Consider the following 25036-nt stretch of genomic DNA (forward strand, 5'->3'; position numbering starts at 1 on the left):
TTTTAACTATTAATTTTCAAAGATGAAGAGCAGGAGGTGAGTGCATGTGCCCTGCCTTCCAGAGAGAAGCAGTCAAGATAATAAAGGGGGCGGGGGGAACAGAGAGAGCAGCTGCACATGTGTGTAGTTGTGATGTTTATAACACATGTACATTGTAACTGAACAACCCAGTCTGACAATTTAATAGTTTATTTTGTTAAGATAAATATTCTGGATTTCTTGAAATTCCACAATTGAAATACAAATGATGTCATTTAGAAAAGTTAAACTTCACTATAGATTTGAGGGAAAGATTAAAACAAATGTAAATAAGTCCATTTCTACAAATATATTTATCTGCTTGTTTTTGAAATACTGTTGAAATGTGAATTAAAATATTTTTGTATTTACACCTTGTTACAAAAATATTTTCTAAATTAAAATAATCTTTTTTCTTTCATATTTTACACTGAGATTTCACAGGGGTAGAAAATTCTGACCAATGATCCCATCCACCCCCATCTGCTACCCCTGGGGCAGGGGATGGGAAAGGTGGGGGCTAGGGGTTCCCAGGTGTCCGGTTTTCGACTGGAACCTCCAGTTGAGAAGGGAAACTGGCAGCGTCTGGTCAGCACAGGAAGTCCAGTAGCTGCAGTAACTGGCCCCCAACACAGGGGGTGGGAAGAGCAGCAGGGCTGGGAGGGGCCAGTCTGTGCCGCGGGGTCACTGTCAGGGACCGAGATTCCCTCCGGCCTGAGCTGGGACCGGGCAGATTATCAGGGGAGCCGCGTTTGTACCCCCAGCGTTGAGACCAGGACTGAAATAAGGGTGGAGCTTCCCGGAGAAGGTGTCAGTGAAAGTGAAGAGATGGGACCTGTCAGTCACATTGTAAAACGAGACCTCGCCCGCCTCATAGTCCAGGAAAATCCCCACCCGGCTGGGCCTGACGCTCACGGGGAGGGGGGTTGCGGAGGTGAGGGCCTCGTATCCCCCATCCCTCAGCCACATGACCCAGAATCCATTCACAGGTGAGAGTGTGACCTGCCCCTTCCTGATCACAGATTCCCTACAAACCCCCAGAATCCACTCAGTCTTGTCTCCCACCTCAACCTCCCAGTAACGCCTCCCGCCCACGAACCCCTCAGCACCCAGGACAAAGACATAAGTATCAAATCTCTCAGGGTTGTCGGGCAGATCCTGGCGTGTGTCTCCGAGTCTCACACATTTCCGATCCTCAGACAGGACGAGTTTGGGATGAGCCGTGTCTGGATCCAGAGTCACGTCCACTGGGGAGAGAGTCACAGAGTCAGGGCCGGGGGCAGGGGCTGGTCACTTGTATCAAAGGGAAATTAACCTGTGTCCCTGTTAATCGCTGGGGGGGGGGGTGTTGTCTGAGGGGAGTCAGGGCCCCTCTGCCTGTGAGGAGACAATGAGGGGAAAGGGCAGGAGGGGAAAGGGGAGGGGGTGGGAAGGTGTCGGGGGGGGAGGGGAAGGGACAGGCTGATGCTGGGAGAGGAAAGGGGAGGGGAGGTGACAGGAGCAAAGGGGGAGGAGGGAGGGACATAGGGGTGGGGAAGGCACAAGGGCAATGGGGTGATAAGGGAAGGGAGGGGCACCAGGATGACAGGGGTGTGAAGGGAAGGGCAGGTTCCAGGGGGCTGCAGGGGTGGAGACGAGGGGTGGGCACCATGGCAGAAGAAGGGGATAGACCCCAGGAGGCACAGTGGAGCAAGGGAAGGGGCAGGCACCAGTGGGCAGAGGGGTGTGAGGGAATGGGGGAGCTCCAATGGGGCAGGGGAAATCAAGGGGCGGGTGAGCTGCCAGGGGGTGAGATGATGAGGCGTGGGGAGGTGGAACCATGGGGGGGAAGTGAATGAACAGGCATCGGTGCCAAAGGGGCGGAATGGGGGGTGAGGGAGCAGGTGAGCAGAAGGGGGGCAGAGAGGAGTGTGGAGAAGGGCAGGCCCTAGGGGGGCAGAGGCGTGTGCAGGGAGATGTGGGCACCAGGGGGGCAGAGGGAGGATGAAGGGTGGGGTGGGGCCCAGAGGTTAGGAGAGGGGGAGGGGAGGGGTGGGGCAGTGCTGAGGTGAGGGGAAGGGCTGAGACCAGAGGTCCCAAAGGGGGGTGAGGGAAGGGACTTGCACCAGGCAGGCAGATGGGGCCAGGGCAGAGCTGGGACTTGGGGCAGAGGAGGAGCTGGCACCAGGGGACTGGAGGGGTGGTGAGGGGTGCAGGTGCCACGGAGCCAGAGGGGGAGGGGAGGGGCAGGGGTGAGAAATAAGGAGAAGGTGGCATGGGCGATGGTGGCAGAGGGGTGAGAGGAGAGCAGGGTCAGTGGGGCAGAGGGTGGTGAGGGGCTGGGCACCAGGAAGGAAGGGGACAAGGGGAGGGTCAGGTGTTGGGGGGCAGGAGGAGGGAAGGGGGAGGCAGCAGGAGGGTGCAGGGGGAAGGGAAAGGGCAGGTGCCAGGGGATTGAGGGGGTTGAGCAGAAGGGCAGGCACAGGGAGGGCAGTGGAGGGGAGGGAGAAGCACCAGGGGGCAGAGAGGGGTGAGAGGCAGGGCAGGTGGGCAGAGGGAGGTGTCAGGGGAGGGGATTGAGGAGAGGCAGGTGCCAGGGGGGTCAGAGTGGGACTAGAGGAGGGGTGGGCACAGGGGGACGAGGGAAGGGGCGGGTGCCAGGGGTCAGAGAGGGTGGGGAGAGGGGCAGGCATCAGGAGGGCTGAGGGGAGTAAGAAGGGCAAAAGTCAGGACAGCAGAGGAGGGTGAGGGGAGGGGTGGGAGACATGGCACAGAGGAGGGAAAGGGGAGAGGTGGATGCCAGGACATAGCGGGGGTGTGAAGTGATGGCAGGGCTCCAGGGTGCAGAGGATGTTTGGGGAGAGGGGCAGATGCCAGGAGGGCAGGGGGAGAAGGGAGGGGCTGTTGCAGTGGGGCAGAGATGGGTGGAGGGCAGGGGCATGTGCCAGGGAGGCAAAGTGGGAGTAGAGGGGCAGAGGCCCAGGGGAGCAGAAAGGGAGTGAGAAGAGAGGGAGGGATGTTAGTGAGGGGTCAGAATAGATGCAGGGTCCAGGGTCCCTCACAGGGGTGAGGGAAGGGTAAGGGAGGGGCAGGAGCCAGAGAGGGGGGAGGGAGAGGCAGGCCCCAGGGAATCTCTGTTGCTTTCGGGCCATGTGTGGTTGGTTTCTCACTCAGATCAGGTCGGTGCTGTCCCCACACACACTGGGGGTGCAGCCCTGCCCCAGGGGGAGCAGCTGGGATTCTCCTTGCTGGTGGGCCCCACAGGCCCCACCTTCCAGCCAGGAAAACCCCACAGCCAGCCCCTCCCCTCGCCCGGCCCAGCCCCACCCCCACAGGGGCAGTTGCCTGGATTGGGCTCATTTAGGGGGCATTACAGTGGACGATTGCAAGAGGGGGTATAAATGCGCACTAATGGGCTGTTGCTAATGAGGCCAGAGCAGTGGGGAGGGGAGGGGGCATTTCCCCACTTACTGCCCCCTCCATCTGAGAGAAACTGCACCGGGGGCCAGTCCCAGTTCACACCTGCACAGCACGTCTGCACTAGGGGTTTGAACCGGTGCAGCTACATCGGTGCAAGGAAACCCCGGCAGACATGGCTGAGACACTGCTGTGCCAGGGACCGTAACCCCTCCCCTCACTGGGGCTATGGATCAATAATTACAGGGTCACTGGAGCAGAGGACCTGGACTCTGGGCTCCCAGGTGGAGGCTCAACCCACTGGGCTGCAGAGTCATTCTCACCCCCATGCTCTGGCCCAGTGTCCATGGCAGTGTTCAGACACAGGGGGACGTCATCAGCAGGGCCGGCTCCAGGCACCAGCCTACCAAGCACGTGCTTGGGGCGGCACCTTGGGAGGGGGCGGCACTCGGGGTTTGTTTTTGTTTTTGTTTTTGTTTGGCAAGGCGGCGCTGGGGGGAGGCGGGGCTTAGGAGGCGTGGTGCTGTGTTGGGGGGGCGGGGACTTGGCCAGTGCTTGGCTGGGGCGGGGACTTGGACGGCCTGACGCAACACTTGGGGGGGCGGGGACTTGGGCGACCTGACGATTGGGGGGCGGGGACTTGGGCGACGCGACGCTCGGGGGGGCAGGGACTTGGGCAACGTGACGCTCGGAGGCGTGGCCTTGGGCGGTGTGACACTGAGGAGGTGGGGACTTGGGCGGGGCAATGCTCAGGGTGGGGACTGGATGGGGCGCCGCTCTGGGGGCGGGGCTTGGGTGACGCTAGGGGGCAGAGCCTTGCGTGGCGTGACACTCAGGGGGCGGGGACTTGGGCAGGGCAATGCTCAGGTTGGGGACTGGGCGGGTTGACGCTCAGGGGCGGGGTCTTGGCAGTGTGATGCTCGGAGGGGGGCGGCGCTCCTTGTTTTTGCTTGGGGCGCCAAAAATGTTAGAGCCGGCCCTGGTTCTCGGGCACGTAACCTGAGCTGCTGCCTTTGTTGCCCCAGCTAGTGCTACATGCTAGGTGAGGTGTGCTAGCTCCAGCAGAGCTATCACATGTCTATCTACCCCACGAGGAAGCTCGCTCCCAGCTGCAGTGGAGACGTACCCTGAGAGAGGTTTAAATGTTGCAGATCCGAGGGGGCACAGAGCTGGGGTGACCCTGTTCAGAATTCATCCCTCACATTTGTACCAAGACTGGAGGCTATGAGAGTGGGTCACTGATATTTAAAATCACCCGGGGCCAGTGACTGATCTGGAAGATCCCCAGAGAGCCCTCACCTGGGACAGGTGTGGTCAGGTGATGGAGCCACTTTACCCCAGCAATCAGTGGCCATTCATACCACACTGGCTTGTTTTCCTTAAGATGTTCCGTTCACAGTAGTGTCTGAATGCCCCAACTAAGATTTGGAGGGGAAAAAAATCATAGGCAGGAGTTGTAGACCAAGCTGGATGAGCAAGCATCTCAGAAAGGTGATTAAGAAAAAGCAGAACGCCTACAAGGAATGGAAGATGGGTGGGATTAGCAAGGAAGCTACCTGATTGAGGTCAGAACATGTAGGGATAAAGTGAGAAGGACCTTGCAAAGGGAATTAAAACCAATAGTAAAAGGTTCTATAGCCATATAAACAAGAAGAGAACAAAGAAAGAAGTGGGACCACTAAACACTGAGAATGGAATGGAGGTTAAGGATAATCTAGGCATGGCCCAATATCGAAACAAATACTTTGCCTCAGTCTTTAATAAGGCTAATGAGGCGCTTAGGGATAATGCAAGGATGACAAATGGGAATGAGGATATGGAGGTAGATATTATCACATCCGAGGTAGAAGCCAAACTCAAACAGCTTAATGGGACAAAATTGGAGGGCCCAGTTAATCTTCATCTAAGAATATTAAAGGAACTGGCACAGGAAATTGCAAGCCCATTAACAAAAATTTTTAATGAATCGGTAAACTCAGGGGTTGTACCGTACAACTGGAGAATTGCTAACATAGTTCCTATTTTTAAGAAAGTGAAAAAAACGTGATCCGAGTAACTATAGGCCTGTTAGTTTGACATCTGTAGTATGTAAGGGTCTTGGAAAATTTTTTGAAGGAGAAAGTAATTAAGGACATTGAGGTCAATGGTAATTGGGACAAAATACAATATGGTTTTACAAAAGGTAGATCGTGCCAAACCAACCTGATCTCCTTCTTTGAGAAGGTAACAGATCTTTTAGACAAAGGAAATGCAGTGGATCTAATTTACCTCAATTTCAGTAAGGCATTTGACACGGTTCCGCATGGGGAATTATTAGTTAAATTGGAAAAGATGGGGATCAATATGAAAATTGAAAGGTGGATAAGGAACTGGTTAAAGGGGAGACTACAAGGGGTCGTACTGAAGGGTGAACTGTCAGGCTGGAAGGAGGTTACTAGTGGAGTTCCTCAGGGATCAGTTTTGGGACCAAACTTATTTAACCTTTTTATTACTGACCTTGGCACAAAAAGTGAGAATGTGCTAATAAAGTTTGCGGATGACACAAAGCTGGGAGGTATTGCTAACACCGAGAAGGACCGGGATATTATACAGGAAGATCGGGATGACCTTGTAAACTGGAGTAATAGTAATAGGATGAAATTTAATAGTGAAAAGTGCAAGGTCATGCATTTAGGGATTAATAACAAGAATTTTAGTTGTAAATTGGGGACACATCAGTTGGAAGTAACGGAGGAGGAGAAGGACCTTGGAGTATTGGTTGATCACAGGGTGACTATGAGCTGCCAATGTGATATGGCCTTTAAAAAAGCAAATGCAGTTTTAGGATGCAGTAGGCAGGGCCGGGTCCAGGCACCAGCCTACCAAGCACGTGCTTGGGGCGGCACCTTGGGAGGGAGCGGCACTTGGGGTTTTGTTTTGTTTTTTGTTTGGGCAGACGGCGCTGGGGGGAGGCGGGGCTTAGGAGGTGTGGTGCTGTGTTGGGGGGGCGGGGACTTGGGCGGTGCTTGGCTGGGGCGGGGACTTGGGCGGCCTGACGCAACACTTGTGGGGGCGGGGACTTGGGCGACCTGACGCTCGGGGGGTGGGGACTTGGGCGATGCGATGCTCAGAGGCGTGGCCTTGGGCGGTGTGACACTCAGGGGGCGGGGACTTGGGCAGGGCAATGCTCAGGTTGGGGACGGGATGGGGCGCCGCTCTGGGGGCGGGCCTTGGGTGATGCTCAGGGGGCGGGGCCTTGGGTGGCGTGACACTCAGGGGGCGGGGACTTGGGCGGGGCAATGCTCAGGGTGGGAACTGGGTGGGGTGACGCTCAGGGGTGGGGCCTTGGGCGGTATGATGCTCGGAGGGGAGCGGCGCTCCTTGTTTTTGCTTGGGGCGCCAAAAATGTTAGAGCCAGCCCTGGTCTTCAGACACCTGGAGCCCAGCGGTTCGAGCTCTCATGGCATCACACGGGGGGATTGAACCTGGGGCTCCCAGCTGAGGGCCCAGCCACTGGGCTAAAGGCTACAAGGGAAGAGGCGGCACCTTTTTCTCTTAATTGAAACCAGTCAGCAAACCCGACATGGATTCACGAATAGTTTCTGTTGACCCAAAATATAATTTTGCAGAAAATAAATTATTTGTCCAAAACATTTCACCCAGCTCCACTGCAAACCTGTCTGAGCAGCTTAGGAGCCCCAATCCCAGTGACTTGCAAGGAGAGACTGTCAACATCCCCAGAAACGCAGTTACAGGCAGGCCAGGCTCAGGACATCAGCTATGAAACACTCCAGAGCTGCTGTTTAATTTGCCCTTTGCAGAGAAATGCCCCCTGGGCCCCTGATCTCACCCCCACAAATCAGGCTGAAAATGGAGACTTGGCTCCAGCCTGAACTCTCTGCCCAGAGCCATTTGTCCCATGGATGATGCTAGCGGCACAGACCCTCTGCAGCTGCACCTGGGCATCTCCCAGAGCGGATAACAGTCACAGAGACCGTCTCAGAGCCCCAGGAGCTCAGATGTCTCCATCTAACGACTGTGCCAGCCACCCCCCTCGCTCCCATTAACCAGCCCTGGGTCAGACATGCTGGGAACTTTCACACCCAGACTCTGGAGACACTTTGGGTCCTTCTACACAGCCTGCAGCAGCGAGTCTCGGAACAGGGTGGACAGATTCAGGCTTACAGGGCTCCCTCTTTGGAATTAAAAATAGCCGCATAGATTTTCAGGCTCTGGCTGGAGCTCAGGCGCTGAAGCCCAGGGTGGAGCCAGGTTTGCCCCTCACAGTGCAAGAGGGGACATTGTCTGTGTCCACATCCCCTTCACCCAGTGGTGAGCTGCAGCCGGTTCGCACCGGATCGCGCGAACCGGTTGTTAAATTTAGAAGCCCCCTTTAGAACCAGTTGTTCCCCGTGGGACAAACTGGTTCTAAAAGGGCATTTAAATTTAACAAGCGCTCCCTCCCTGCTGCCGCCCCAGCTCACCTCAGCTCTGCCTCCACCTCCTGCCATGAACGCTCCTCCTTGCTTCTCCTCCCCCACGGCTTCCCGCAAATCAGCTGTTCGCGCGGGAAGCCTGGGAGGGCTGAGAAGCAAGCAGGCCTCCCCGGCCCAGGAAGACGACGCTGAGGTAGGAACCTAGGGGGGTCCCCGTGCCCCGGCCGGTCCCCGTCCCGTCCCTGCCTCCGCGGCCGCGACCCTCCCTGGCCACGCGGCTCCAGCTCCGCGTCCCCGACCACCCCGGCCGCGCCCCCCCCTCCCCGCATCCCCGCCCGACCCTCCCCGGCCCCCCCGCATTCCCGCCCCGCGTTCCCGGCCGTGACCCTGCCCGGCCACCCAGCCCCACCCCCGGCCCCGACCCCCCGCCTGGCCCCGACCCTCCCCGGCCCCGGCCCCGCAACGGACCCGTCCCGCGTTCCCGGCCGCGACCCTGCCCGGCCACCCGGCCCCATCCCCGGGTCCCCGCCCGGCCCCGCAACGACCCTCCCCGGCCTCAGCCGCGTCTCCCCCCCCCGCCCCGCGTTCCCGGCCGCGACCCTGCCCAGCCACCCGGCCCCGCTCCCACCCCTGTCCCCGGGTCCTTGCCCAGCCCCGACCCTCCCTGGCCCAGCAATGACCCTCCCCGGCCCCGCCCCCCCCCCCGCGTTCCCGGCCCCGCGTTCCCGGCCGCGACCCTCCCCGGCCGCGGCCCCCCCACCCCAGTCCCCGGGTCCCCGCCCGACCCTCACCGGCTGCGGCAAGGCCCCGCGTCCCCCCCCCCGTCCCCGGCTGCGACCCTCCCCGACCCCCCCCGAACGGCCGCCCGGCTCCGGCCGCACCCCCCCCGGCCCTGCCGTGCCCGGGATGCCCGGCTCTGGACACGGCCCCCCACCTCCGGCCTGGCCTGGCCCCATGGCTCCAGCCGCCCCTGCTGTTTTGCCAGGGGGCCGGGCTCTGGCAGCGCGGGTCTGGGCGTGGCAGCGGCCCCGGCTGCCCGGCTCCAGCTCTGGCTGCAGCCCTCCCTGGCTCCACCCGGCCAGCCACCTGGCTCCGGCCGCCGGGCTCCCGCCGCATCCTCCGGCTCCGGCCGCGCGACTCCTGTCCCGGCCCAGCCAGGTCCAGGCAGCGCGGTAAGGGGACAGGGAGGGGGTGTTGGGGAGAGAGGGTAGGGGAGTTTGGGGGTGGGGGGTCAGAGGGCAGGGAACAGGGGGATTGAACGGGGGCCAGGGTCCTGGGGGGGGCAGTCAGAAAGGATCAGGGGTTGGATGGGGCGGTGGGAGGCAGTCAGGGGCAAGGGTTCCAGGGGCAGTCAGGGGACAGAGAGAAGGGGTGGTTGGATGGGGCAGGGGTCCTGGGGGTCCATCAGGAATGAGAGGAGGGGTTGGATGGGGCGGTGGAGGGTACTCAGGGTACAGGGAAGGGGGGTGGATGGGGCAAGGGTCCCTGGGGGGGCATCAAGGAACGTGGGGGGTTGGTTGGGGCAGGAGTCCGCGGGGGGGGGCATGATTCCTCCTGGGGTGAGGAGGGAACCAGTTGTTATGATTTTGGCAGCTCATCACTGCCTTCACCCCCTTCCTGGGATGGGGAACAGCAGCCCCAGAGCCCGTCCCTTCACCCCCAGGGCAGGGGAGTGAGAGCCCTCGGCCTCCTGGGCAGTGGGGCCTCCCAGCACAGGTTCCTGGGTGAGCGTGAAAGTGTCTCCACACAGAGAGCTCTGTTCACCCGGCAAATACACAGATGTGCCCGTGGATCAGGATCTGGGATGGTGCTCTCCCCAGGAGTGATGCTCCCTAAAAGTAAAGGGGGTCACCCACTTGTGCCAGCCCTTCTCCCTGAGCTCCTGTCCCCACACCCCTGAACCCTCGCTCTCACACTGCCCCTTCTTCCTGATCCCCTGCCTTCACACCACCTCTTCCCCAACACACTGACCCCCTGGTGTCTCCTCTCGGCCCCCTCCCCCATCCTCGCTCACTCTTACAACTGGTAAAAACTGGGAGGGAATAGCTCTCCCATTGGTAAAAGTGACTGGCCATGGCCTCTGGCCCTCCTCTTCCAGTGCCCCTTACTCACCCCCCAGCCCTGGGAGGAGAGGAGCCCTGGGGTAGTGTCAGTGAGTTCAGTGCAGGGGATACGAGTGGGGTTTACACCCCGGCTGCTGGAGCTCTGTGTATTGAGGGTACTAGGACATCACAGCAGCCGTTCAAGCCCCCCCGTCCTGGCAGCTCCAGTTGGCTGCACCGACTGGGACATTAAAAGTCTGGTCAGTGGCGCAACGGGGGCCCGGGGATAAGGCAGGCTCCCTAGGTCCGTGCAGCTCCTGGAAGCGGCCGCTGATTTACTTCCCTGGAGTTTGAAACTTTTCTAACAGAGAGGAACATTTTACACAGAAGGTCACCCCTATATTACCTTCAAGTCAATGGGGCAATCGAACGGTTTAACAGATGTTTGGAAGAGACTTTGCCAACAGCTGAACTGGAAGGGCGATTGTGGATACCCTTCACTACCAATTTCTTGCAAGCATTCCGGGCTACCCGACATGCCACAATGCAAAGATCACCCGCAGAGTTACTACATGGGAAACAGATGAATACTAAACTGAACATTGCTGGATTGTTAAAGGCATGACCTGAGGCCCCTACCAAGGATGATGTGAGAAAAAACAGTTGAACGGAATCAAGCAAAATATAAGGCTTTGACAGACAAGTGGTGGGATGTTAAGGAACCAAAGTTTGGTTTTGGGAGATTAGAAAGTTGGTAACCTGACCTGTCCAGGTTTTCCCAGGATTGTCCCTTTGTTCATGTCACTCTCCTAGGAAATCTGTGAGTCTGCCCAGGACATTACAAGTCCCAGGTGTGTCAGTGGCTGTAGCGGGGGAGCTGCGGAGTGGTGGTGCCTATGCAAAGGGACCTCTGGGTCCATAGTGCCTGGGAGCTGCAGAGACGGGGCAGCTCGAAATAGTGAGTAAGATTGGGAGCACCCAGTCACCACCGTGCAAGTACTAGCTGTGGGGGTCACCACTGGGGGCAGCGGGGTAGATCTGGTGCCATGTCCCACTGGGTGAGGTTGGTACTTGGGGCAGTCCAGGAGCAGGAGCCTCTGGGGGCTGGTGCCCTCTCCCGGGATTCGGAGGGGGAGACAGTGCCTGGGTGAGGGGACAGGTGATGTACATGAAGCAGGCAGATTTCCTGTTTTGTTGCACCTCAGAGGTGGTGAGCCTAACGGGACCCCCAGTGGTGTTTGTGTAACTGCCCTGGGTGCCCCCCTCCCTCCCAGCTCTGTGCAGTAGGATACCCCGGAGTGCATGGACCCCTGGGCCAGTGGTGCTGCAGTGTGTGCGCATGGCCCCTGGGCTCTCTGATCCCTGCTGGAGCTGCTCAGACTCTCCCAGCATGCACCAGGGCGCACACATGGTCAGGCTGCAGGCTGGGAGCAAACACACACACACAGCTCAGCCACGGCTGTGAGGCAGAAAAGCTGCCGCGTGGGCACAATTTGTTGCAACTGGGTCAGGGCAGCATCACAAGCTGGTTATAAAAACCTGTCTGCCCTTGCAGTGGGGACAGGGCCTTCCTCACCCCAAATCCAGGGGACACTGAACAGCTCCTCTCTGGTCCTGTTATGCTAGAAGGAAATTGTGGGCTAAAGCCCAGTCTGAGCATAGAAACCCTGCTGCTGGGAGGAGAGAGCTGAGCAGTTCAGTGCAAATGATGGGGCGGATAAAAATGTCCATCCTGCAGAGCCCAGGTACCGCCCTGGAAAGGTGACACCAGGGGGCAGCATTCCCTCACCAATCAGCCCTTTCCCAAAAGGGGCAAGTCCCTGCTCTGCAATAAACCTGGGGTGTCACCTGCCCCTTTCCATCCACCCCAGTGACATTGCAGTGTCCAGCCTATTGAATGTCATAGGAAAATGCTCTGTACAGGGAAAGGAGCAGAGAGCTCCCAGGGGGAGGTGGGTGTCACCATGGATAAAACATCAGTGGTATGTACAGTACCTGCGTAGATCTGGGCGCATCTCCACCCTGCAACCAAACACAAACAGAGGGGTGAGAACTCCCCTGAACACTGACACGCTGAGCAGGAGACAATGTCACAGGGTGATATAGAGGGGAATGGAACTTACTGAGCTCAGCCTGGAGTTTGTCTAAAAATAAAACAAAGAGAAATGAGTCAATATCACAAAGTGACCAGATGTCCCGATTTTATAGGGACAGTCCTGATATTTGAGGCTTTGTCTTATACAGGTGCCTATTACCCCCCATCCCCTACCCCGCTTTTTCACATTTGCTGTCTGGTCACCCTAATATCACATTATCTTGCAGAAGAGAAGTCAGTCAAAAAGACTTTAAAGGAAGGAAGTTAAAATCCTTAGACTCAGCCTGGAGGCTACATCAGCAACCAGAGCCTGGCACTTCCTGAGCAGCAAAGGAATTAGCACGGGGAGAAACACAGTAACCCCACCCGGCCAGGTGCAGGAGGTTGTTAGAGCCAAACAGGGATCCCTCAGCAAATGGAAAATATTAACCCTGTGAAGCCTGCAGAAAGGATCATACAGTACATCGGGTGAAGTGCATGATGGGAACTGAGAGGCTAAAATGGAATTAGCAGAGTGAACGTCCAGAGATATAAAACAAATACCAGGGAATTATTTCTGTTTTTGATGGGGGAAAGTCCAACTAGCACGGCTGGAAAAGAAAACTGAGGGGATGTCTACACTTAAACCTCTACTGCAGTACAGCTGCACCACTGCTGGGGGGCTTCGGCATAGACACTAGATTCTCCCATTGTCGTAGGTAACCCACCTCCCCCAAAGTCAGTAGCTAGGTTGATTCTTCCGTCGACCTAGCACTGTCTACACCAGGGGTTAGCTTTGTATATAAACTATCTTTCTCAGGGGTGTGGATTCACACTCCAGAAAAACGTAGCTACACCAGTATAAATTCCTAGAGTAGACTAGGTTTGTGTCTCACTAATCGATTAAATGTCAGTGAGTTTGTCAGTACAGTATGGCACAAAGGAGAACCCAATGGCATAACTGATGTGGACTTTCAAAAAGTTTTTGAAAAAGTTCCTCACAAAAAGTTTAAGGAAATTAAGGCTGTCTACCACTACCACTGATGGCTCCAAAAGTGACATACCACGTATGTCACTCAGAGGTGTGAATATTCCACCACCTGAGCAACATAAGTTACACTGACAAGCATTAGTGTGCACAGCACAATGTTGGTGGGAGAAACTCTCCTACCCACATAGTTACCACCACCCGCTGGACGTGAATCATTATGCCAGTGAGAGAACTCTCTCCCGTCGGCACAGAGCAGCTACACTAGAGATCTTACAGTGGCCTGACTGCATCGGTTCAGCTGTGGCATTAGAAGCTCTGCAGTGCAAACATGGCCTAAGTCATCATGGGGTGAGGGGTAAAGTGTTGTCCTGGATCAGAAACCAGCTAAATGACAGAAAACAAAGAGCAGGAATAAATGGTCAATTTTCATCTGGAAAAAGGTTAGCAGTGGGCAGCCTCACAGTCAGGTATTAGGATGGGTGTTTAGTCTATTTCTGTGGTTCTCAAACTATGGGTCAAGACCCCAAAGTGGGTTGTGACCCTGTTTTAATGGGGTTGCCGGGGGTGGCTTAGACTTGCTGGGGCCTGGGCCTGAAGCCCGAGTCCCACCACCTGGGGCTGAAGCTGGAGTCTGAGCGCTTCAGCCCTGGGCACTGGGCCTCAGATTACAGACCTGTCTGGGACGGAAGCCCTTGAGCTTCAGCTTTGGCCCTGGCTCCCTCAGGCTTTGGTCTCCCGTCCTGGGGTCGTGTAGTAATTTTTGTTGTCAGAAGGGGGTCGCGGTGCAATGAAGTGTGAGAGCCCCTGGTCTATTTATCAGCGACACAGAACAAAGGCTAAGCCCTAAAGTGACAAAATGTGCAGCTAACACACAATGATTTCGGTTACCAAAGAAGTCTGAGTTATTTCAGAGGCACCAAGCTTGGATAACCTGATGGCTGATGAAATTCAGTGTTGATCAATGTGAGGTAACGCACGTTACAAGGATAATCAGACCTGCGCATGCAGGTTATTGGCTTTAAAATACTCAGGAAAAAGACCTGGGCAGCCCTGTGGACACCTCTGCTCAATGTGATCTAAACTCTCAGGGTGAGATTCTGTGCTCAGAACCTGCAGCCCAGGGGCACTTGAGGGCTCAGGCAGCTTTAAGCGCTGCCCTGTATCCTCCTGACCTGGGTGCTCTGGATGCCAAAGCAGCCCCCGCTGTAACTCAGGGCTTGTCTGCAGGGCAAAGTAACACCAGTGTAAAATAAGTTGGGCATTTAAACCACTCATGTTATACCAGCGTAATGCTCCATATGATACACTTATTCCATAATAAGAGTGAGTTTTTCTGGCTTAGCTTGTGCCTTTAGATACAGCAGCCTGTCCCTGGGTGCATATGGGCAGCAGCACGTCCCAGGATCTCTGCAGCACTGTGCACTGTGGCCCTCCCCCGACACCCCACTCTTGTTCCCAGCCCCATCTTCCCTACACCCCTACAATAGGGCTTGTGAGTGGGTCCTCAGAGGGCAGCCTGAAGCTGTTCTCTGCACTGCCTGCACTGGGAATCCTCCCTCAGCTGGATCCAGGCCTTCTGGAGCCCAGTTGCACTGTTTTGGTCCTTTTACTGACCATAAAGGGGTTGAAGGCTGGGTGAAAATCTCACCCTCCATTTATTAAAAGGTGTCCAGCCTTTCTGGGTATGAAGGTAGCATTGAGCAAGTGACCTGGGTGTAAGCAGTGCTCCAGGCCAGTGAGATCTGCCTGAGTCTGCAGGAAGCGCTGTTTGCTGCTCACACTCAGCACAGTGGGGTTGGGATGGTGACATTAAAGCCTGATCGATGACAATTTAATTGTCACCATTTGCAATTATCTCACTGCTGATCATTTTAACAGAAACATCCAACTTCTGTGCTTCTCCCTCACAGCCAGATGCAAGGACTGATACGGCGGGGGGGGGGGGTAGTGGGGCAATGGCAGATACTGGGGCAGAAGGCAGCTACCTGTCATCAAAAGTTACTGGGGTGAGGAACAGTGAATTCAATTCCCTCCATCCAAATACAGAGTGACCACTTTTATGCTAAGCCAGGAAGGGAGAGAGGAGATACATTTCCCTTTCCCTCCCCTCCCCCAATACAAAATGCCTCCTGGATAGGAGAGCAAACACACACACAGCACATAGCAGGTCACTGAGAGTGAAATCCTGCCCCTTCCCTCTTTACATGGCTGTGGAAGGGGGGATCCCAAGTGAGAGATCCTGTTAAATACTGGGCAAGGCTTATAGTCTCCAGCAATGAGCCTGGCCCATGTGGGCTGCTAGACAGAGTTGCTCAGTCCCCTTCCCCTTCACAGCCAATCCGTGTCAGTGCGACAAAGAGAGAGAAAAGGGCGAGAGGTTGGATTTCATTCCATCACGTGTAGGGTGAAGTTCCTATTACTGTTTAATGCAGCTCCGCTGTAGTTATGAGACAGAGGAACAAAGAGCCGGACAAATCAGTCACACAGATAGGTCTGTCTGTGGAGGCCTCTGCCCTCTGCGTCCCTGCTGCCTGGGGCTGAACTGCAGCGATGGGTGCTTCAACCTGTCCCCACAGGCTGTGGCCTCTATGGGTCAGAGCAGCCGACCCTGCTGCTTGAGTCCTAGACCCACTCACATCAGATATGGCTGTTGTGGGAGGGAAGGTCTCTGTTTATCGAGTTCCCTGTCTGGTGCCCTCTGTGCCCATCCCTTGAATGGCCCCAGCTCCCGACTGTGGGGATGGGGGAGGGAAGAGAGCGATGGGAATGGGACTTTGACCTGGGCTGGATAAGGAACAGGGTCTTGCTGGCTCCATCCTAGGCCAGATCCTGACCTTGTGGATGGTGTCTGCCCCTTGGTCCTAGGGATAACAGGGAAGAGCTCCCCCTAGGGGCTTGGTAGATAGTGGGTGTCCCAGCAAAGGATGGGGTGGACGTGCCCTTCCAAAGCTGGATGCTCAGGTCACTATCACCGCTGAGCACAGCCTGAGCAAGAGCATCTTGTGCCCAGTGTGAGCAGCGTGTCAGACCAGCCGTGCAAATCCTGAGTATGTTTGTGTTATTACAGCATCCTAGCCACAGCTCACCAGGGCAGGGAACAAGACAGTGACATTTAATGGTTCTGATTGTTTAGTGGTTGGAAATGAGCCCAGCATAGCTCTCTCTGGGCATATACATGACTTTTACATACAACTCAAAATGAGTTAGCACCTAAACATGGACTCAACCCACATAATGTATCTGTTAAAGCAGGGGTGGGCAACCTTTTTCTATCAGGGGCCACTGACCCACAGAAAAAAATAGTCGGGGGCCACACACAGCCCCACGGGCAGGGGGCGGGGTGTGGGGGCTCAGGGTTTCCCCTAGGCTCTGAAGTGGTGCCAGAAATGAGGGGTTCAGAGTGTGGGATGGGGCTCTGGGTTGGGGAACGGGGTTGAGGGGTGGGAGGAGGTGAGGGCTCTGTCTGGAACTGTGGGCTTGGGATGAGGGGTTTTGGGTGCAGGAGAGGGCTCTAGGCTGGGGCAAAGGGGTTTGGAGTGCAGGAGGTGCCTCAGGGCTGGGCAGGGAGTTGGGGTGTGGGTTCCAGCTGGGGTATGGGCCCTGGGGTGGGGCCACAGATAGGACAGGGGGTTGGGGTGTAGGAGGAGGTTCGGGGTGAAGGTTCCAGGATGGAGTTTTGGTGTAGCAGGGGGCTCTTTGTTCATTTATTTATCAATGGACACAAATCTGACATCAGGAATTATAACCTTCAAAAACCAGTAGAGAACACTTCAATCTCTCTGGTCACTCAATAACAGACCTCAAAGTGGCAATTCTACACCAAAAAAACTTCAAAAAATCAGACTCCAATGAGAAACTGCAGAACTGGAATTAATTTGCAAACTGGAGACCATCAGATTAGGCCTGAATAAAGACTGAGAGTGGATGGGTCATCATAAAACCTAATTTCCCCCTGCTGTTACTCACACCTTCTTGTCAATTGTTTGCAATGGGCCAATCTCATTACCCCTATACAAGTGTTTTTTCCTGCCTTGGTATCCTGCTGTTAATTGAATTGTCTCGTTAGACTGACCTCACACTTGGTAAGATAACTCCCATCTTTTCATGTGCTGTGTATTTATACCTGCTCCTGTATTTTCACGCCATGCATCCGATGAATTGGGTTTTAGCCCACGGAAACTTATGCCCAAATAAAATTTGTTAGTCTCTAAGGTGCCACAAGGACTCCTCTCTCGCTCGCTCTCTCTCTCTCTCTCACCAAGTTCCCGCCTCTTGTTACTTAACCTTTTGCTCTGTGTTGCCTCCAGAAGCAGTAACTGGCCAGGGGAATGAGAACAGCCAGGAGAGCCAGGATCACCCCAAGAGCCACCATCCAGGGACTGACTCGAGGGAAAAACAGCTCTGCAAGAGAAAGTGCCATTGACTTAGGAGCAAACACATGCAGAATGAAGGCAGGACATTGACAAAGGTGACACTGTGACTAGTTAAAAGAATCTCACAGGGAAATACACAGGGAGATGTGGCTGCTTTGTGCTTTAGTATTAAACCAGTGAGAGCCCAAGTTAGCCAGGTTACTGAACATGGTTAATTAATGGGAGGGGGCATGTTGAGGGGTCGGGTGCAGCTCCATTATGCTGCCCCTATCCCCACTGACATACGTTCAGGCATTCCCTACATTGATCTAAGTGATCCCCAAGCTGCAGCCAGTGCAGAGTAGCCCTTAGAATCAGAGAGTTGTGACCAGCTTCCTGACACCCCGGACTCTCCTCAGCCACATGAAATAATCGGGCCCAAAATATGTTAATGCAGGATTTTAATAAAAACAAAAGTTGAGCTTGGAGATTCAATGTCATAATTCCTCCAGATTCCTCTTCCCTGGGCTTGGAGCAATGGCTGAGTAGAGGGTCCTTGCTAAGTGATTAGTGCGATGTATTGAAAACCATGTAAAAATTACAAGCTGACACTTGAAATCCCGAGGGGATTTCTGGTCCTACTTGCAGGCTAGGGGGCTCTGTAGGGAGCGTGCATCTGGGTCCTCTGCAGTTAGTCTGCAAAGAGCCAGCCTAGAGCAGGGTGGGTTTGGTTCTGCCTCTCTGCCTTAGGGAGCAGCCTGCTTTGTCTCTCTCTGTATTTGGCTATGGCATGTTAGAGTTCTGGATTCTTAGAAATAAAGCAGTGTGACATTGCAGCCTTTCAGGAACAGAATTTATGTTTTGTTTCTAACTCTCCGTGTGTGCTGTGAACAATCAGGTAATACTGGGCATAGCATAGACTAACCAGCAGTGCAGCACTATGAGACCGCAGACAAATAATGCTTTACAAATACAACATTCTTACTCTTATAGTGATGAAATATTCATTTGATAGTAACCAAGTTATTTGGTAGATAATAATACATAAAATCACAACCTTTTTTTCTGAACATTAAGGTGCTCTTAGGTAAGATTTTGTTTCTGCATATTTTGGGCCTGAACTTTTATTGCTGGTATTTTCAGATGTAATCTAAGTAGCAACGCTCAGGCCATATTCAGGGCTCTCTTGTGCTAGTCCGGAAAAGTGACTTTATTACCCAGATTTTCATAAATATTTAGCACCCACACTCTCACAGAGAACAAAGGAGAATTCCCTCTCCCACCCTCACCGAGAATTGTGATGTTCACAGCGTGTGCGCATATGTGCACATGCGTGCGCGCACACACACACACACACAAAGTTAGTTACAAGCATAAATACTCCTGCTGGAAGGCTGCAGTGTATCATGACTTTATTTCTTAGAATCCAGAATCTGAATACACAAGAACCCCAGAACAGAGAGGGAGGCGTCTCCCTAAGGCAGCAGGCACAACTCACTCACCTTGCTCTACAGTGGCTCGTCTATAGGCACAGTTAGTGTGCGGCAGGCTGGGGTGTAAATCCACTGTGCACTGGCCTGCTGCGCACTAACTGGCTGTGTGCACCCTGCTGCACTGCACTAAAAGTTCCCTGACGCACTTTGATCTGTTCCCGTTTTAAAGTGGGGTAGATCAATGCACAGCATAGAAATGTTAGTGCATGTAGCAGAGTCCAGCCCAAGCTCAGACATCTATACCACAATTTAACAGGCCCCTAGCCTGAGGCCCTTATCCTGAGCCAGCTGGCCTGGGTCACCAGCGGGTTTTGAACTGCAGTGTAGACATATCCAAAGAGAATTGAGGTTATTCAGGACTTTCCAAGACGTGCTCAGCACATTGAAGGTTCAGGCCAATATACAGGAGACACAAAGATAAAGACTCTCTGCCCATGTCTGCAGCTTCTCAGTCTATCCATGTGCGGCACAGACGGGCACTGACCTGCTATGGAAATCGCTGACTGTCTCTCCAGGCTGAGTCGGGGGGTTCTGACAGAGCAGGACACTTTCTGGTTGGACTCTTCAGTTAGAACAGTGGCAATCTCTGTTTGAAACAGGCCATTGGACTCTGGGGATATTTTTTCAGAGGCTGATGGTAAGAGCTGCCCTTGGAGATCTCTCCACTGAGCCTCAGGCTGTGGGTACCATCCAGCTGATCGACACACCACCCGGATCCCTCCATCCTGATGTCCCTCCACAGAGATGACAGGAGCAGAGCCCAAACCTACAGAAGAAATAAATGAATTTGTGATAATTCTACAGTGCCCAGTAATGAGCCAAACATTTTATTACACTGTTATCAAAAGCCATTTCCTGTTAAACTGAGAACTGAATGTGAGTCCACAAGTGCAGCTGGTCAGTTAATCTGGTCAGATTCCAATTTGATAGAATTAATCTTAATGTCAGGGCTGTTCAATGCACAAACTTGCTCCAGTTTCGTTAAAGTGTTTTTTTTGTTTTTTTTTAAACTTGGCAGTGTAGACAATGCCAGTGCAAACCCCTGTGTGGACACCCTGTGTGGACACTCTTAAATCAAGAAGGGATCAACTAAAGCTACATTAATATAAGCCATTTCCAATCCATTTAAGAGTGTCGATATAGGGTTTTGCACTACTTCATTGTAACCAGTTCACGTGTATGTATAGACCAGAGGTGGGCACCCTGGGACCCTCCTGCCCGGCAGGCTCGCCACCAGCCCCTCCCCCACTATTCTCCCTCCCCCACAGCCTCAGCTCACTGCACCACCGGTGCAATGCTCTGGGCGGTGGCGCTGCGAGCTCCTGGGGCAGCACAGCTGCAGAGCCTGGCCTGACCCGGTGCTCTGTGCTGCGCGGTGCATGGCTGGCTCCAGCTGGGTGAAGCAGCTGCCTGTCCTGGTGCAGCTGCATCGCCAGCCATCAGTGCTCTAGGCAGCGCGGTAAGGGGGCAGGGAGTGAGGGAGGAGGGTTGGATAGAGGGCAGGAGAGTTTGGGGGATGCTCTGAGGCTGGGGCAGTCAGAGGGCAGGGAACAGAGGGGTTGGATGGGGCAGTGATCCCAGGGGGGGCAGTCAGGAAGGAGAGGGGGGGTTGGATTGAGTGGCGGGGGGCAATTAGGGGCAGGAGGTCTAGGGGCAGTCAAGGGACAGAGATCAGGGTGTGTGGATAGGGCAGGGGTTCCAGCGGGGCCGTCAGGGAACAGGGGGATTTGGATGGGGCAGGAGTCCTGGGGAGGCAGTCAGGGGACGAGAAGCAGGGAGGGGTCAGAATGGTGGCGGGGGAACAGCTTCCCCTAACCAGCCCTCCATTCAATTTTTGAAACCCTATGCAGTCCTCAGGCCAAAAAGTTTGCCCGCCCCAGTATAGACAAACATTAAAAACTTTGTTACTGGGGAGTCCAGGTTGCCTCGGCTGTGCCTTGTACCCTTTCAGAGCACTGAAGTTGGCAGCAGAAAACTGGACTTCACTGAGAGACAGGAAACACACCCACACTCACAGCCACAAAATACAGACATTAGATAACAAAAAATGCAGAGTTATGGGAATGCCTTCTGTACCAGGCCACACTTTTACTGATGAGCTAAACTGAAATAAAATGAACTTAATCTGAATGATCTTAATCCGTCTGGTGGGAGCAGCGACCCATCTTGCTCATGCTTTTGAGTTCATGAATATCGCTTGTGCTGTTCTCTCAGATTAATGCTAGGTTACTTTTATTAAAGAAAAAGTCGGTTACTCACCGTAGTAACTGTTGTTCTTCGAGATGTGTTGCTCCTATCCATTCCATGTAGGTGTGCGCGCCGCGCGTGCACGGCTCTTCGGAACATTTTTACCCTAGCAACTCCGGTGGGCCGGCTGGGTGCCCCCTGCAGTGGCGCCGCTATAGCGCTGAATATATACCCCAGCCGGCCCGTCCGCTCCTCAGTTCCTTCTTGCCGGCTACTCCGACAGTGGGGAAGGAGGGCGGGTCTGGAATGGATAGGAGCAACACATCTCGAAGAACAACAGTTACTACGGTGAGTAACCGTCTTTTCTTCTTCGAGTGATTGCTCCTATGCATTCCAGTTAGGTGATTCCCAAGCCTTACCTAGGCGGTGGGGTCGGAGTGAGACGTGGCAGAGTGTAAGACTGCTGAGCCGAAGGCTGCATCGTCTCAAGATTGTTGCACCAACGCGTAGTGGGAAGCGAAGGTGTGGACAGAAGACCAGGTGGCCGCTCTACAGATGTCCTGGATAGGGACATGGGCCAGGAAGGCGGCAGACGAGGCTTGTGCTCTCATAGAGTGAGCGGTGAGGCGGCTAGCTGGCATGCGAGCAAGCTCGTAGCATGTCCTAATACATGCAGTCACCCAGGAGGAAATCCTTTGAGAGGAGACTGGGTCGCCCTTCATGCAATCAGCAACTGCTACGAACAGCTGGGGCGAACGCCGGAAGGGCTTTGTCCGCTCAATGTAGAAAGCAAGGGCCCTGCGAACGTCCAGGGTGTGAAGCTGTTGCTCATGAGGTGAGGCATGCGGCTTCAGGAAGAAGACCAGAAGGAAAATGTCCTGGTTAAGGTGGAAGGCTGAGACCACCTTAGGGAGGAAGGCCAGATGTGGTCGAAGCTGCACCTTGTCTGCGTGGAAGACGGTATACGGTGGACCAACCGTTAAGGCACGGAGCTCAGACACTCGTCTTGCGGACGTTATAGCGACGAGGAAGGCCGTTTTCCACGAGAGATAAAGCAGGGAGCACGTGACCAGAGGCTCGAAGGGTGGTCCCATAAACCGGGCCAGAACCAGGTTTAAATCCCAGGCTGGGGTAGGATGTCGCATCGGCGGGTACAATCTGTCAAGGCCCTTAAGGAAGCGGGAAACCATCCGGTTTGAGAAGATGGACCGACCTCCTAAGGATGGACGAAAGGCGGACACGGCTGCCAGGTGCACCTTCAAGGAGGAGACCGCGAGACCTTGCTCCTTAAGGTACCAGAGGTAGTCCAGGATCCTAGGGACAGGGACTAGGAAGGGATTAAGGCCGCGCTGGTCGCACCAGAGCGCGAAACACTTCCATTTCGCGAGGTAGGTGGAGCGAGTGGAAGGCTTTCTGCTTTCAAGCAGGACTTGCTGCACTGCTGCCGAACAGTCCTTCTCCGCGTGGGTCAACCACGCAGGTACCAAGCTGTAAGATGGAGGGACTGTAGGTCTGGGTGGCGGAGTCTGCCGAAGTCCTGAGTGATGATGTCCGGCCACAAGGGAAAGGGAATGGGATCCCGAACAGAGAGCTCGAGCAGCAGGGTGTACCAGTGCTGCCGCGGCCAGGCCGGCGTGATGAGTATTAGGACGGCCCTGTCCCTCCGAAGCTTGAGCAGCACACGGTGTATGAGCAGGAACGGAGGGAAGGCATAGAGGAGACGATCCATCCATGAGTAGAGGAATGCATCCGACAGAGAGCCCGGGGAGCGACCCTGGTAGGAACAAAACCGGTGGCACTTCCTGTTCTCCTTGGAGGCAAACAGGTCTACCTGGGGAAACCCCCACCTTCGGAAAATCGTGTGCACCACATCTGGGCGAAGGGACCACTCGTGGGAGAGGAACGACCTGCTGAGATGGTCGGCCAGCGTGTTCTGCACTCCTGGAAGAAAGAACGCTTCCAGGTGAATCGAGTGGGTCACGCAGAAGTCCCACAGGAGCATCGCTTCCGTGCAGAGCAGGGAGGAGCGGGCTCCGCCCTGCTTGTTCACATAAAACATCGCCGTCGTGTTGTCCGTGAACACTGCCACGCAGCGGCCCTGCAGACGGGCGCGGAAGGTGTGACACGCCAATCGGATCGCTCGCAGCTCCCGGACGTTGATGTGGAGGGAGAGCTCTTGGGGCGACCAGAGACCCTGGGTGTGAAGGTCGCCCAGGTGAGCCCCCCATCCCAACGCCGAGGCATCCGTGGTCAGGGTGACGGATGGGCGAGGAGGGTGGAACGGGACTCCTGCACACACGACCTCTGGGTTCAGCCACCAGGTGAGCGAGTCCAGGGTCGGTTTCATGACCGTGACTACCATGTCTATGGGGTCGCGGTGCAGGCGGTATACCGACGCCAGCCAAGACTGAAAGGGGCGAAGGCGCAGCCTCGCGTACGTGGTTACGAACGTACAGGACGCCATGTGGCCCAGGAGCCGCAGGCAGGAGCGAACCATTGTCGTGGGAAAGGTGTGCAGGTCCCGGATGATGGACACCATCGCCTGGTGCCGTGGTCGAGGGAGGCAGGCTCTGGCCAAAGAGGAGTCCAGGATTGCTCCGATGAACTCCACTCGTTGTGATGGAGTTAAAGTGGACTTCTCGGCATTGATGAGAAGGCCCAGGAACCGAAACAGGGACAGCGTCTCGGCCATGAGATCCGCTACCAGTTGTCGGGATGGCCCGCGAACCAGCCAGTCGTCGAGATACGGGTAGACATGTATGAGACGACGGCGGAGGGCAGCGGCTACCACTGCCATGCACTTGGTAAAGACCCGCGGCGTGGTGGACAGGCCGAAGGGTAGCACCGCAAACTGGTAGTGCGCGTTGTTGACCACGAACCACAGGTAGCGTCGGTGGGGAGGGTAAATCACGATATGGAAGTACGCGTCCTTCATATCGAGGGCGGCGAACCAGTCTCCCGGATCCAGGGAGGGAATAATGGTCCCCAGGGTTACCATGCGAAATTTGAGCTTGAGCAGATACCTGTTGAGCTCCCGGAGGTCTAGTATAGGGCGCAGACCTCCTTTCGCCTTGGGGATGAGAAAATATCGGGAATAGAATCCCCTGCCCCGCATGTTGTGCGGCACCTCCTCTATGGCACCCACGCTCAACAGAGTCTCGACCTCTTGCAAGAGGAATTGCTCGTGAGAGGGGTCCCTGAAGAGGGACAGGGAAGGTGGGTGGGAGGGAGGGGGCGAAGCAAACTGAAGGCGGTAACCATACTGGATTGTACGAAGCACCCAGTTGTTCGCTGTTATTTGGGACCACGCCAGGAGGAAGTGGGAAAGGCGGTTGCAAAATAAATGGGAAGGATCCGGTGAAGAGTCTGATGGGCCGTCCTCGGGCGTCCCATCAAAACGCCTGCTTGGGCCCTGGAGGGGCCTTGGAGGGTGCCTGGGCCTGATTGCGCCTGTTACCCGACTGTCTACGGCAGTTCACGCTGGGCCGCCGACTGTTATGCGGCCGCGACCTGGCCTGAGTAAAGGGCCGGTAGGGTTGCTGCCGGAATGACCTCCGCTGGGTAGCCGGTGTGTGCATACCCAGGGTGCAAATAGCGAGTCACCCATCTTTGAGGGTCTGAATCCTGGAGTCCGTTTTCTCCGAGAAGAGACCCTGAGTGTCGAAGGGGAGGTCCTGTAGGGTGTACTTCCAGGAGGGCGGAAAACTCCTGACGTGAGGCTGTTGGGATCAGCTCTGAAAATTTCGCCAGGGACACCAAAATGTCAAAGGTGTATCGAGCGAGGAGAGCCATCTGGTTGGCAATCCGGAGCTGGAGACCACCCGCCGAAGAGACCTTCCGGCCCAACAGATCCATGCGCCGTGCGTCTTTGGATTTCGGCGCCGGAGCGGGTTGTCCATGTCTCTCCCTGTCATTTACTGACTGCACCACGAGGGAGTCCGGAGTCGGGTGCGTATACAGGTACTCGTATCCTGTGGGCGGAACCGAGTACTTGCGCTCCACGCCGCGCGCGGTGGGAGGGACGGATGCCGGTGACTGCCAGATGGTAGTGGCATTCCGTTGTATGGT

At 55.3% G+C, this 25036-nt stretch overlaps 1 protein-coding gene across 2 annotated transcripts in view; it reads right to left on the minus strand.

Annotated features, from left to right (window-relative positions):
• Window positions 1-498: 498 nt before the first annotated feature.
• The window catches only part of LOC123346494 (E3 ubiquitin-protein ligase TRIM39-like), a 145053-nt gene continuing 120515 nt past the window's right edge, over window positions 499-25036 (minus strand). Inside the window, exons 2-6 of one of the 2 annotated variants that reach the window (XM_044983929.1) lie at window positions 19266-19547; window positions 17221-17337; window positions 11995-12015; window positions 11867-11893; window positions 499-1265 (exon numbers count right to left, since the gene is read on the minus strand). In XM_044983929.1, coding sequence (XP_044839864.1) covers window positions 709-1265; window positions 11867-11893; window positions 11995-12015; window positions 17221-17337; window positions 19266-19547 — 1004 coding nt within the window. In that variant the 3' untranslated portion in view covers window positions 499-708. The remainder of the gene's footprint in view (window positions 1266-11866; window positions 11894-11994; window positions 12016-17220; window positions 17338-19265; window positions 19548-25036) is intronic. The other variant, XM_044983928.1, reaches the window with a different exon arrangement.

This window comes from Mauremys mutica, chromosome 12, assembly GCF_020497125.1.
Source record: "Mauremys mutica isolate MM-2020 ecotype Southern chromosome 12, ASM2049712v1, whole genome shotgun sequence".
Lineage (NCBI taxonomy): Eukaryota > Metazoa > Chordata > Testudines > Geoemydidae > Mauremys > Mauremys mutica.